Raw genomic sequence first — 14,213 nt, 5'->3', positions numbered from 1 at the left:
AGAAAAAAAATTAGATTTTCTGAAGAAAAATTGAGGAACATTATTACAATGCCATCTTAAGAAGCATTATAACTAGAATTAAAAAGTTAAATTAGATTTTCATCAATCCAGTCGGTGCTGCAGTGCTTATAGGGGTCATCAGATGCACATTTTCCACAAGTTGATATGATTCTTTGGGGTTTTACTGAAAAGTCTACAACATACTTTGGTTAAAATTTCTCAGTGGACCCTTTTCAAATTTCCGGGATAAGTCGTCATAGTTGGATTAACTTCAAGAGCAGTGAATGACAGAGTACCACAGATATATTTTTTGCATTCCCATTTGCTCAAATAGCAAAAGAAAAACTCCACGATCGTGTTTTTTAATGACTTTAAATAAAAGGAAAAAATTGAGAGAGAGTGATGACGGCAGTCAGAAGAGAGAACGATGTCAAATTTACTGTCCCTCCCAAAAAGGCTGCATTAGAAACACCATCACATTAGCATTAACCGTTTTTTTGTAGTTTGATGCAAAGGTAATATAATGCAAAGAATAGTGTTATAATTGCACATACATAAAAAAAAAAAAATACAAATATGAAAAACTTTTACAATGCTGATGACTGTTAAATGCGTCATCACAGTCTTGTGAATAGGATCCATAATCTGTGTGAAAAATGTCTGTGTGATGTCACTTTGATTGCAACATATAATCTTTGCTGTTAATAGTGTTCAACGTCTGTTTGATTACGTCATTAACTGAATTTTACCATACATTTCTGCCATACGTACATCAGTTTGACAGTCACCACTGACGAGCTACTACTAAATATATTGTAGACTTGTAACTTAATTTTCTGTAAAGCTGCTTGCAGTGATTTGTATCTTGAAAAGCGCTATACAAATAAACTTGAATTGAATTGAACTGCTGGGAAAACACCATTCGTTTGAGTGCTCAGCTCCGAATGTGGTGAGTGTGGACTGAACGAGAGCCTTTCAGTGGGAAGTTATGCAACAGGCGTGTAGGAAGATGAGGTCAGCGAGGAGAGGCCAACACAAGCGCTTCACAGTCCAAGCACCAGATGGGACAGAGACCTCAGACCCTCGAATCGGCCCCAAAGGCCATAAATGTGTCAGAGACCAATCCACAAATAGGCCACTGATGGTAAGCGAGCATCTCGAAGGTCCAAACGTGAGTTTAGCTCCAACACCGCAGGTCTCTTTTCCTCTTCGAGTCTGATCCGTCATCGGTGTGAGGCCTAGCAGCAGCTGTAGCTAGTTATGCGCTGGGATTTAGCACAAAAACACCTCCGCAGACGCATCGCTGCTGATGAGAAGAATGCCAACTGCTCTGTGAAGATCATTCATTTGGAGACTAGCAGCAATGAGAAATGCATCATGCAATAAACAGCGAGCAGGAGCATGCAAACACAATTACATCAATAGCGGTTCGCAGCAATGTGGAATTGTATGCCAATCCACCCCAAACCACCTTTTCTAGCAGACCTGAGCACAGTTCGCTGGTAGGACACGGGCTGACCGTCCAATCACAGTGCTCCATTCCTCACCAACTGCATTTATTTCCAGCTTCTTTTATCTCTCAGTGCGCTTGTGTTGAAGGCTGAGGTTATTCACTCATCTCACTCCCACTGATGCGAACCAGGAGCATTCAGGTTCGTACTGCATATGACTCACCGTCAACGGGTAGGCGGTCAGTTTTTAATACTCTTAGGACAGGACTGATTTAGCCAACGCTCCACTGATGGGAAAATACAACAGTGCTGGTATGAACAGATCATCATCACTTCTGCGATGTCATTGATTCATTCATTTGCACAACGAGAGCAGGACAACATACACTTTGACCCATTAAACAAAGGCATATTTCACAAACGCTTCATCAACCTGGTCATGCGAAGTGCCTCTTTACGATTATTCTTACATTTAAAGCGTTTATTAATATGTATTAATTTGACAGACACTTCTCTTCAAAGCGACATCCACTGCATTCAAGAAACCAAGCCATGACCACGTCACTGCTAGCACCAAATCTCTATGGGCATCATGTAATAATGTCTTTTGGAGCAACCTGCCTGTCGATTTAGTGCAGCTAGAATGGTGTCCAGAACTACTAATTTGGGGGCCCTATGAATTGTTTAATTTTTTAGCCCTATGCAGTGTTTTATTTATTCTTATGTTCTGTTTTATTGTTGCCAAATTCTGTGTTTAAGCATGTGGTCACACTTTAAGGTCCAGTTCTCACTATTAACAACCCATTAACTACGACTTCTGCCTCAATAAACAACCCAATTTGCTGCTTATTAATAGTTAGTAAGGTAGATGTTAAGTTTAGGTATTGGGCAGGATGAGGGATGTAGAATATGTGCTTTATAAGCCCTAATAAATAGCCATGATAGTAAGCAACTAGCTAATAGTGAGAATTGTATACTAAAGTGTTACCCTGCATGTTTAATTGTTTGAATGCATAAAAACAACTTTATTAAAATTTATTTTTACAATAGTCCTATGATTTTTTTTTTTTCCAGAAAATCTGTTGTGTATTTTTTTTTTAAGGCATAAAACATTACTTTAATTTATCTTTTAAATCAAATGAAAATTAAGCTCAAACGAAAATGTATCATTTTAATCAAATGAAAATTAAAGTTTTTTGTCCAATAAAGAGGGTTTAGGATTAAAATTAAAATATGAAAGAAATACAGTGTGATTATTCTTTAAACAATAAAGTTTTAATTTTTTTATGAGTAGTAGTAGTAGTATTACGTACACTCTACTGCACAACAATAATATATTTCTGTCACAATTTCTTCAAGTTAAATTTAATTTTTAAGTTTCTGTTTATATTTGATATGATGCTAGTTTTACTGAAATGAAAGGTTAAAGTGCTCATGAAGTGAGATGTTGTTCCTCATTTAGTGACAGATGCTGAAATCACCGCCAGCTCTTCAGTATGTGTGTAATAAACTAAACCGTGCTTCTGTGCCATTCATTCACACCGAGACACGCAGAACATGCAGGATTCATATTTAAATAGTCTTTTTGCAACTTAATATTTACAAATACTAGTCCATATAGTGATTTATGCACTCCGTGTTATACAGCAAATTCATTTTTATTATACCATGATTAAAGGAAGCCCTATAATTTTACTAATCCTGCAAGAAAAGTTAACTGAAAAGTAGTGGTAAGGTCAATGTTCACCTTTCGTAAATGCGCATACAGCATGTTTCTGATGCAGCGCAGCTTCATTTACTACACACACTGGGACGCAGTCTGAGGACAGCACAGAAGAGTGGGTGAGCTGAGCGTGTCACCTGATGGCCGTGGAGCGTGTACAGCAGTCGGCCCTCCAGCAGGTCCAGGATCTTCAGCGTGGAGTCACTGGAGGCCGTGATCAGGTAGTTTCCAGACGGGTGGAAGGACAGGCTGTTCACCGTCGCACTGTGAACTGAAAGAGCACAACCATTACTCACTAGGGCTGTGCAATTAATCCAAATATGGTTTTGATTTCGATTTCTGCCTCCAACGATTATGAAAATACAGTCATCGAGATAAAATTATTATTGCGCCCTCTTTCCAGCGGTGGGCTTTCGCTCCTCTATAAAAGCCCAATTTCACGTGCAAATCAGTCAAATCAGTAACGTGACTTGCAAAATGGGACGTGCTTGATTTATTAAAGTGTATTCGATTTATTAATGTCTTTAAAAGCACGAAAGAGATATTGTGCTGTTCTTCAGGAGGATTTCTGTGCATTCGCTCAGAGACTGAACACAACACAGACAAGTTAAGTCATCTTTCAGCTCAAAGTGTGCGCCTAAATACACGTCAAATACACGTGAAATTTTGTCAAAATGCGGTGCTCAGTGATTATTTATGTAAACCCTCATCGGTTATGCAATAAATGAAAATACGTGCGTAAAGGTAAACTGGATCCGTGCGACTCTTAAAGTGACAGCGGGATAATATTCCTCCTGCAGACTGTGTTCTTAATATTAAAGGGGTCATATGATGCGATTTCAATTCTCCCTTTCTCTTTGGAGGGTTACAAGCTCCTGGTGCATGAAGAAGATATGTAAAGTTGCACAGACTAAAGTCTCAAATCCAAAGAGATATTCTTTATAAAAGTTAAGACTCGTCCACACCCTCCTAAACAGCTCGTTCTAACACGCCCCACATCTCTACGTTACTGTGTGGGAAGATTTGCATAACGCCGCCCAGATGATCATGCAAAGAAAGGAGGAGTAACTTTTATTCTCGCTGTAGTATTGTTGTTGCCGCCGTGTTGTGGAGACGCCGTGTGTTTTGTTGTGAAAGCGAAAATACTTTGTCCTTCCAAAAGAGGATGTTTCCTGAACCTGCAGAGTAGCCTACAATGGGTCTGTGCTCAAAGGCTGCTCTATAAAGTGGGGCAGCTCCAACTTTGCAAGGACAGTCTGGCGCTTCTGACTCACAGCCTGTAAGTACATGTTTCATATTTAAAGAATTTGCCACTGAGGATTCAAACGTGAGTTTTGAGCAGTGTAGAGTAGCCCTTGTTGTTTGTTGTTTTTTCTATGATAAATGATGAAGTGGTTGTTAGGCGGGATGATAAGCGAATCATAAAAAGACAGTATAAGTCATTATAACCAGTAATTATGTCCCCACTCGATGCAACAAATGCCTCGTTTGTAAAGGGTTTTATTAGTTTTGTCTGGTCGTGCCAGGCAACACATCACAGTATGGTGAGGGGCGTAACATTTCCGTCACACGCTTGAGGCATTCGGCGAAACACAACGCACTGGATTTTTGAACCTTAAACCACATAAACACATTGCATTACACCAAATACACAAAATAATGTTCTTTTTAGCAGCATCATATGACCCCTTTAATCAAACAAGAAAATCACTCAGTGCTCTTGACTGAAGGACTTTTGCAGCTTCACTAAGAAACCGAGAAAGTTTAATTCATACAGTGAACTCTATGCTGTTTTATTTTGCATATAACTAATTTCTGTAGTAGGCTTTTAACTGAATGCTTTAGATTTGCATTAAAAAAAACGTAAAGCATAGTTTGTCCCATTTGTATCCTTTTATACTTTTTTTAATACTGACAGTTTAAGTATTTTCACTAGTTTTGAAGAGCTTTGTTTGTTTGTTTTACTAATATTAGTTACCCTAGTATTCTGCTGTGGTATTGAGAATTGTACAATTTCACTGGTCTCTCAAATGTAGATGTCATAGCAACATTTACAGAAAATACATACTTGATCTATATATCTATATATCTATATATATACACACACAGGTCCTTCTCAAAAAATTAGCATATTGTGATAAAAGTTCATTATTTTCCATAATGTAATCATAAAATTAAACTTTCATATATTTTAGATTCATTGCACACCAACTGAAATATTTCAGGTCTTTTTTATTGTTTTAATACTGATGATTTTACAGCTCATGAAAACCCAAAATTCCTATCTCAAAAAATTTGCATATTTTCATCCCACCAATAAAAGAAAAGTGTTTTTAATACAAAAAAAGTCAACCTTCAAATAATTATGTTCAGTTATGCACTCAATACTTGGTCGGGAATCCCTTTGCAGAAATGACTGCTTCAATGCGGCGTGGCATGGAGGCAATCAGCCTGTGGCACTGCTGAGGTGTTATGGAGGCCCAGGATGCTTCGATAGCGGCCTTAAGCTCATCCAGAGTGTTGGGTCTTGCGTCTCTCAACTTTCTCTTCACAATATCCCACAGATTCTCTATGGGGTTCAGGTCAGGAGGAGTTGGCAGGCCAATTGAGCACAGTAATACCATGGTCAGTATACCACTTTACCAGTGGTTTTGGCACTGTGAGCAGGTGCCAGGTCGTGCTGAAAACGAAATCTTCATCTCCATAAAGCTTTTCAGCAGATGGAAGCATGAAGTGCTCCAAAATCTCCTGATAGCTAGCTGCATTGACCCTGCCCTTGATAAAACACAGTGGACCAACACCAGCAGCTGACATGGCACCCCAGACCATCACTGACTGTGGGTACTTGACACTGGACTTCAGGCATTTTGGCATTTCCTTCTCCCCAGTCTTCCTCCAGACTCTGGCACCTTGATTTCCGAATGACATGCAAAATTTGCTTTCATCCGAAAAAAGTACTTTGGACCACTGAGCAACAGTCCAGTTTCTGGTTCAAAAGCACACGCCTGTGCACGGTGGCTCTGGATGTTTCTACTCCAGACTCAGTCCACTGCTTCCGCAGGTCCCCCAAGGTCTGGAATCGGTCCTTCTCCACAATCTTCCTCAGGGTCCGGTCACCTCTTCTCGTTGTGCAGCGTTTTTTGCCACACTTTTTTCCTTCCCACAGACTTCCCACTGAGGTGCCTTGATACAGCACTCTGGGAACAGCCTATTCGTTCAGAAATGTCTTTCTGTGTCTTACCCTCTCGCTTGAGGGTGTCAATGATGGCCTTCTGGACAGCAGTCAGCTCGGCAGTCTTACCCATGATTGCGGTTTTGAGTAATGAACCAGGCTGGGAGTTTTTAAAAGCCTCAGGAATCTTTTGCAGGTGTTTAGAGTTAATTAGTTGATTCAGATGATTAGGTTAATAGCTCGTTTAGAGAACCTTTTCATGATATGCTAATTTTTTGAGATAGGAATTTTGGGTTTTCATGAGCTTTATGCCGAAATCATCAGTATTAAAACAATAAAAGACCTGAAATATTTCAGTTGGTGTGCAATGAATCTAAAATATATGAAAGTTTAATTTTATGATTACATTATGGAAAATAATGAACTTTTATCACAATATGCTAATTTTTTGAGAAGGACCTGTATATATATATATATATATATATATATAAATAATGATATATATATATATATATATATATATATATATATATATATATATCTTTAAAGAAATCACTCCTATAAAGTTTTGGTCATATGGCTCACTCATAATCGTGTTAAATAATCGTGATTATGATTTTTGCCATTATCGAGCAGCCCTACGCCTCATCCTACCAGTCCAACAGTGTGTAAATCACAAATATAATCAAATATCAATTCATTAATATTATGTCATGCGGAGTCTGCGTGATATTGTCCAATCTGAACTAAGCTTGCCTTGTCATGACCGCAGTTTTTCTTCTTTTTGTTTTTATACTGGCTACCTCACATGATTTTGATTTAGAGGACAATGTTTTCCAAGCATTAATAAGCAGTGAAATAAACTATAAATAATAATAAACCCAACCTTTTCAAGAATTAAATTCTTTAAATGTTTTCTTTTTTACTATGATATCAGAGCAGTTGCATCACCCTGACACATTTCACTTCACGCTCCCTAAAAATGTCAATATGAATATGTTAATTACAGAAGAGGTGTACTGATTGTACGTGTGACCTGTGTTGAAGTATTTTTGGATAAATGAAGAGATCTACACAATAGATCCTGTGATTGTGTGCAGACGTTCTCGTGAGTGAAGTGAGGAAATGCAGAGGTGGAAACCGCAGTAGAAACAATGAAAAAAATGTGGCATGAAAAAAAAATGGCATCATTCCTTTTTGTATTATTTATTTTCTTCTTTATGAAGAGCTGTAGTGGAGATTTTCACAGAATAGAACAATTCCGTGTAGGTTCTACACGCTCAGCTGATAATAGTCCGAAAAAGGGCAGTGTTCCACTATTTTCTTTTTTATTTAGTTGCTTAAATTCTGTGCACTTGATAAGGTTTGCCAGAATCATGGTTGTGGGAAAAATTTTGTTGTTACTCCAGGTAGTTCTTTTGTTTCTTTGAGGACCTTAAAGGAGGAAAAATTATCCAAGAAATTTAGACTGCTGGGGGCACTCTTTGTACTTTTACTTTTAATTTCTGAAAATGTTCAGCTGAAGCCAGGTCCTGATGTTTAAATCAAGGACTGGTCTTGTTCATTTAAATGTTCGGTGTTTACTCACAAAGTTGGATATGTTACATATCTGGGCAGATACAACTTGATGCAGATATTATAGTTTTATCGGAAACATGGTTAAAAAATTCTATATCAAATAAGGACACAAGCATTGTTGGTTATAATGTCTATAGAGCTGATTGATCTAATATAAGAGGTGGAGTTGCAGTTTTTATTAAAACTAAATATAGTACGAATATGCTTTTCATTTAAATCAGTAAAAAATCAATTTGATCATTCAGCTTTAAGTATTGAGGTTTCTAAAACCTGTAATATCACTTTAGTTGGTTGCTATAGACCACCTTCAGCAGTAAATGAAACCTTGACACAGATTATATAAGATCTAGACCCTAAAGAATTAGTCCTGATCAGGGTTTTAAATTGGAACTGGTTGCAACCAGTATCTGATGATTTAAAAGCATACTGTAATTTGATGAATCTTTTTCAGATAGTAAATAGTCCTACTTGACCAAATTTAAAAAGTCTTGAAAACTCATCATTAATTGATTTAATTATAACTAATGTCCCTCATAAATATGGCATATGTATTTGCAAACGATATAAGTGACCACTGTGTAGTTGCTACGATTAGCAATACAAAAATTCCCAAATCTAATCCGTGTATTATTATTAAACATGATATTGAAACATTTTATAGGAACAAGCTTTTTTACATGATTTATATAAATTTGATTGGGGAAAAATTTATCTTATAACAGAAGTAGAAATTGCATGGAGTTATTTTTATGAAATTTTTACCCATTTTATAAATAAGCATGCTCCTTTTAGAAAGTTTAGAGTTAAAGGCAGACAATGTATGGTTTACCCCGAAGTGTCCAATTTACTTCGAGAATGTAATTTGGCTTGGTCTAAAGCCAGAAGTACTAATCTAAAGGAAGATTGGTTGATTTTCAGACAATTGCGTAATGTGTCTACTGCTGCGATTAGGAAAGCTAAGATTGACTGCTTTCTTTTAGAAACTTCTAATAATCTAAACAATTCGAAAACTTTTTGGAAAAACATTAAAAATCTCATTGGAAGAAAATCAAATTCAGACTTTCTGTCATGTTTATTATTATTAATCCTTAATCCAAAATTGTGGATAAAGCTAAAATAATAGATTGTTTAAACAAACATTTTGTGGCCACTGGTACATTTCATCAGTCAAATAATTTGACCCGTGATAATTCCTCAACCGTTAACTCTAGTGTATTTCATTTTAAGGTAGATCAATTATTTGATTTTAACCCAGTAACAGTTTCAGAGGGCTGGTCCAGATAAGCTGGATCCACATTTTTTTAAAGCTGGCAGCTGATTTTATTGCCCCACCACTAACCGATCTTTTTAATCTTTCATAATCTACAAATTAAATTCCTTCTATCTGGAAGACTGCTTATGTTCATCCATTATTTAAAGGGGATGATACAACTGTATTGAATAATTATAGGCCTGTTTCGAAATTGTCCATTTTGTCAAAGGTTTCGGAATAGCTTGTGACTGAACAATTAAAGGAGTTTCTATATAAAAGTGCCTTATCAGAGTTCCAATCCCTTTTTAGGAAAAAACATAGTACAGCTACAGAAATTATAAAATAATTCAATGATTTAATGGTTTCATTGGATAATAAAAACCATAGTGTTGCTCTTTTTATCGATTTATCCAAAGCTTTTGATTCCGTAGATCATGACATTTTGAAGCAGAGGACAGATCTCAATGTATAAATATAGAAGGACTCACTTCTAGTACTCTGAATGTAAGTATCGGCGTACCACAGGGATCGGTCCTTGGCCCATTATTATTTATTTTATTAATGAATAATATTGGGAATGAACTCGCACATTCAAGTTTTCATTTATACACTGATGATATGGTGATTTACTCCTCTGCATCAACATTGGATCAGGCATCATCATCTTCAATCTGATTCTGATGCAGTTCAGCATACACGGAGCGATTTAAAACTTGTTTTAAATGCAGAGAAATCGAAACTTATGATGTTTACGAAAAGAAAGTCTGCACTTTCAAACTCATATATATATATATATATATATTCACAAAGCTAGAAGTGATTAAAAGCTTATTTGTTAACGTACTTTTGAATGCTAACAAATTTCATTAAACTTCAATTCATGTGTTGACTTCTACTATTTTCCCATCTTGAACAATTATTTGTTCAGGTTTTTGCAGCCCTCCATCTAAAGTTGAGACTTGTCATCATTTGTAAATGCTTCTTAACATTTAATAATCTTTATTACCTTTGTTAGCAGTCATCTCGATGGCAAAAAGTGCCCCGACACATCACCACAAATCATTTATCAATCATTTATTCATGTTTCTGCAGAACACAATCTAAAGTTGAGACTATTTAACATCTGTATTCATCTAATGTTTATAAACATTTACCACTCATTTAGTATCTATACGTGCACTTGGCTTTTAGCCGCTGTAACAATGTTTGTGTAAAGGGTGGTTAGTTACGTTTAGCTAAATGCTTAAGACATAATGCAGTGAGATTTGTGAGCTCCACACAGAGATGTGATCTGATCATCATCAGTCCGTCTGGAGTCACATGAAGAAACAGAACAAACTGAGACAGACTCAATCCAGAAGAACTGTGTCTCCGAGACGCTTCAAGAAACCGTTTTTCTAATTCTAATCATCCGAATGACTTTGGCGCTGTGTGTGTCATACGCTGCTGATCTGTGTTGTGCAGTGACCCTCACCTGGGTAGTGCTGCAGGAGTTTGTGCGTGCGAATGTCCCACACCTTGACGGTGTTGTCGGTGCTGGCCGCTGCGATACAGGTGCCGCTGGGGTGGAAGTCAGCGTGGTTCACGTATCTGAAAGAAGAGCGCAGACGCTGCTGTGACTGTGCTCCAGCGCTGTCGCTCTGCTCGTATCTCTGTCTCCTTTACTCACCCGCCGTGCTCGCAGAACGAATGAATGCACTCCCTGCTGTTCTTGTCCCACAGCTTCACTGTCTTATCATCGCTGGCAGACACAATCAGACGCCCATCCGGTGAAAACCTACAGGATTTACGGTGAACTCATTAAGATGGTTCATCTTTACAAACAGGTGCTGCTGGTTAAACACTTCAAGCTCATCGTGTTACTATTCTCTCTCGCTTGACTGTCCTCTGTGAGGTCTTTTGAAAGGTATATACTTGTGTGACTCTTCAAGAGAACAACTATTCAAATTGACCTATCAGTAAGCCCCGCCCCCCTTAGTTAGTGTTGCTCCCCATGTTGGACACAGAAGGACCACCATTCAAGTGTTACTTAAATATGCCATGGAGAGATATATTATATATTTTAAAACAAATATTGTGGGTATTAATTTGGAAGCAAGGGCTCACAGATCACAATGCAAGCGGGAGAAGCCTCATGTTACGTTCGTCATGATCGCAGATAACAACATCCCGGATCAACAAGAGATACCTTGCTGAAGCACAAGATGAAATTTTGTGAAAACTGCAACTTAATGTGAGTATGACAACCAGAAAATGATAGTTTTTGTCTTCATTGGGATTAGAGCTGAATGCTTACAGACATTTTGCTCTGTTTTGTCTGGGTTTAGGAAATAGAATAAAATAAATTTGATTGCCTATCCTCTCAGGACAGCTGGAATCAGTGTTACAAGCACCAGAGGCACATCGATTGTCCATTTTTGAAGCATAAACCCCATAAAAACAATGCAATCTTCAGTTCTTCCGATGTTTCTCTATGGTGCTGAAACCTACAGATGTCTGAGTTCCAGTCCCCATGCAACTGATACTCGACTGCCATTGGCTAGTCTGTGTTCGAGGGGAGGAGCTTAATGATAGGTCTATTGTTTGTCCACGTTTACTTAAAGTACAAAAGCAAACAATAAATCAAAAAGTGTTGTGAGATCCTGTGATACTGTGGTTGTATTATCTGTGGTGTTACCTGGCGCAGCGCACCCAGTTGATGTGCTGGTTGAGGGAGAAGAGGAACTTCTGCCGGTGAACGGTCCAGACTTTGATGCTTTTGTCATCAGAAGAGGTGAGGAGCGTCTGTCCGTCACTGGAGAAGCTCACGCTGCGCACGGTTCCCGTATGCGCTCGAAACACCGTCGATTCCCCTTTCCTGACATCCACAGAACATCTCACTTTACTTCCAATAAAACACACACATATAAGTCTATCTACAATAAAGCTTTCATCTGTTTCTTAATGTAATGTACATTTAGCTTATAAATATCACAAAAAAATATTATTCAAACATCTAGAGTAAGACTTTTTTTTAATTAATACTTTTTTTCATCATGCATTAAAATGATAAAAAGTGCCAGTAAAGACATTTATAATGTTACAAAAGATTTCTATTTCAAATAAATGCTGTTCTTTTGAACTGTCTGTTCATCTGTGAATCCTGAAAAATAAAAAGTATGATGGTTTCCACGAAAATGGGCAGCGATTTTCTCAATATTTAGAATTTTTTTTTCACCCTCAGATTCCAGATTTTCAAATAGCTGTATCTCAATCAAATATTGCCCTAACAAACAATACATCAATTGAAAGCTTATTTATTCAGAGTTCATGATATATAAATCTCAATTAAAAAAAAAAAAAAGTATGCTTATTTTGTGGTCTAGGGTCACATACAGTTATATTTTTACCATGGTACTGAGGTGTGCTATATGTGTGGTTTTAACTGTGTTTACTACTATGCTACTATGGAAGACCAATGGTTAATAATAAAAAAAAAATTAAACTCAAACAGTCAGAATAATTACATAAAAATGAGGTTGCTACAATTTTTACAGATGTTACTATTTTTTATAATCAACAAAAATTGACATCTGCATCCTAACTCAAGCTATTACTGTGTGCATTTCTTAGAAAAAAAATGTAATATTATTATTATTATTATTATCAAGCAACACAAACCGGTTTCTCGATTTGAAACAATATCATTCAGTAGAACACGCAGAAACTAAGAAATAAATTTTTCTATTAAGATTAGGGATGCTCATATTGACCGTTTAACTGTTAACCCGAAATATTTCATTTTGACTGATTAATGCTATCAGTTAAATGGTTTAAAATGTTTTTATTATTATTATATATATAATTTTTTTTTTTTTTTTTTAAGTTTTGCTGCATAAATATGCTAAACATAGTCTATTTGTTAACTCATAGGGTGTTAACACGTGGAACCGGACGTATTTTGCAGTACTGTGTGGGACCATTTCGACAAAGGCCGACAAATTGACTTGAAAAATATGCTACGCAGTACTAAAATACACCAGTAGCACAAGTACGATGCAGAATCACTTGCAAAGCAAACATCCACAAGCATTGTGTGATGAAGGACAACAAACATTGCCTTCCATGTCATCAGGGAGAAGATGTGATGCACGGCGATCTGAAGAGATAACTCAGAGAATCTGTTCAGTGGTAGTAAAAGACATTTTGCCCTTCAGTGTCGTCTGTGCTGAGCTATACTAAGCCCAATTACAAAATCCCATCAAGATCTGCTATTACACGCAGAACTGAAACTTGTTTTGAGGAAAGAAAAAAAAATCACTTAAAACACAAAGTTTGTGGCCCTTACGACTGACTGCTGGACGGCATTCACAACGGAAAGCTATATTACAATAACTTGTCACTACATAGATGAGAACTGGCAAGTTAATTCAGCTGTCCTACGATCACAGAGAATGCCAAACAGACACACAGGTGAGAACCTCGCAGCTAAACTACTTGAGACCTGGGGTCTAAATGGGAAAGTGTCTGCATGTGTTCATGACAATGCACACAACATCGTGGCTGCAAACTCTCCAGGATGGGTTGTGCATCGCGTTATTGCTGCAGCTGGGCGGCTTGTCAGACTCTTCAACCACAGCACACCTGCTTGCAAGGCACTGGAAGCTAAACAAGAACAAATGAAACAAAACACCGGCTCATTCAGTCGTGTAAAACACAGTGGGACTCGGTGTGTGACGTGTTCGGGAGACTCCCTGAACAAAGGTGGGCTTTCACAGCTGTTCTGCCTGACAGGACAGCAACAAAGCTGCAAGATGCCAGAGCCCCCGAGATGCGAGACGAATACTGGCAGATAACGGCCGAGATTGCGCCGGTGTTGGACACTTTAAAATGTGCAACCACCGTAATGTCAACAGAAGAGAATGTGTCAGTGTCCAACATTCAGCCTCCTGAACACACACCTGATGAGAGGCGAGGAGGACGGCCACAGAGTGACAGAGTTCAAGGCGAAGGTTCGGCAGTCCTTAAGGGACCGCATGGGACCCCAGGGACATCTGT

The 14,213-nt window shown here is 37.7% G+C and overlaps 1 protein-coding gene across 1 annotated transcript in view; it reads right to left on the bottom strand.

Annotated features, from left to right (window-relative positions):
* Window positions 1–14,213, bottom strand: part of poc1a (POC1 centriolar protein A) — an 86,462-nt gene that overhangs the window by 68,676 nt on the left and 3,573 nt on the right. The window contains exons 4-7 of the mRNA XM_042733519.1: window positions 11,854–12,033; window positions 10,846–10,953; window positions 10,651–10,766; window positions 3,312–3,445 (exon numbers count right to left, since the gene is read on the bottom strand). Coding sequence (XP_042589453.1) covers window positions 3,312–3,445; window positions 10,651–10,766; window positions 10,846–10,953; window positions 11,854–12,033 — 538 coding nt within the window. The remainder of the gene's footprint in view (window positions 1–3,311; window positions 3,446–10,650; window positions 10,767–10,845; window positions 10,954–11,853; window positions 12,034–14,213) is intronic.

Source organism: Cyprinus carpio, chromosome B11 (genome assembly GCF_018340385.1).
Source record: "Cyprinus carpio isolate SPL01 chromosome B11, ASM1834038v1, whole genome shotgun sequence".
NCBI lineage: Eukaryota > Metazoa > Chordata > Actinopteri > Cypriniformes > Cyprinidae > Cyprinus > Cyprinus carpio.
The sequence above is the reverse complement of the archived record's forward strand: the minus strand, read 5'-3'. Positions and strand labels throughout refer to the sequence as shown.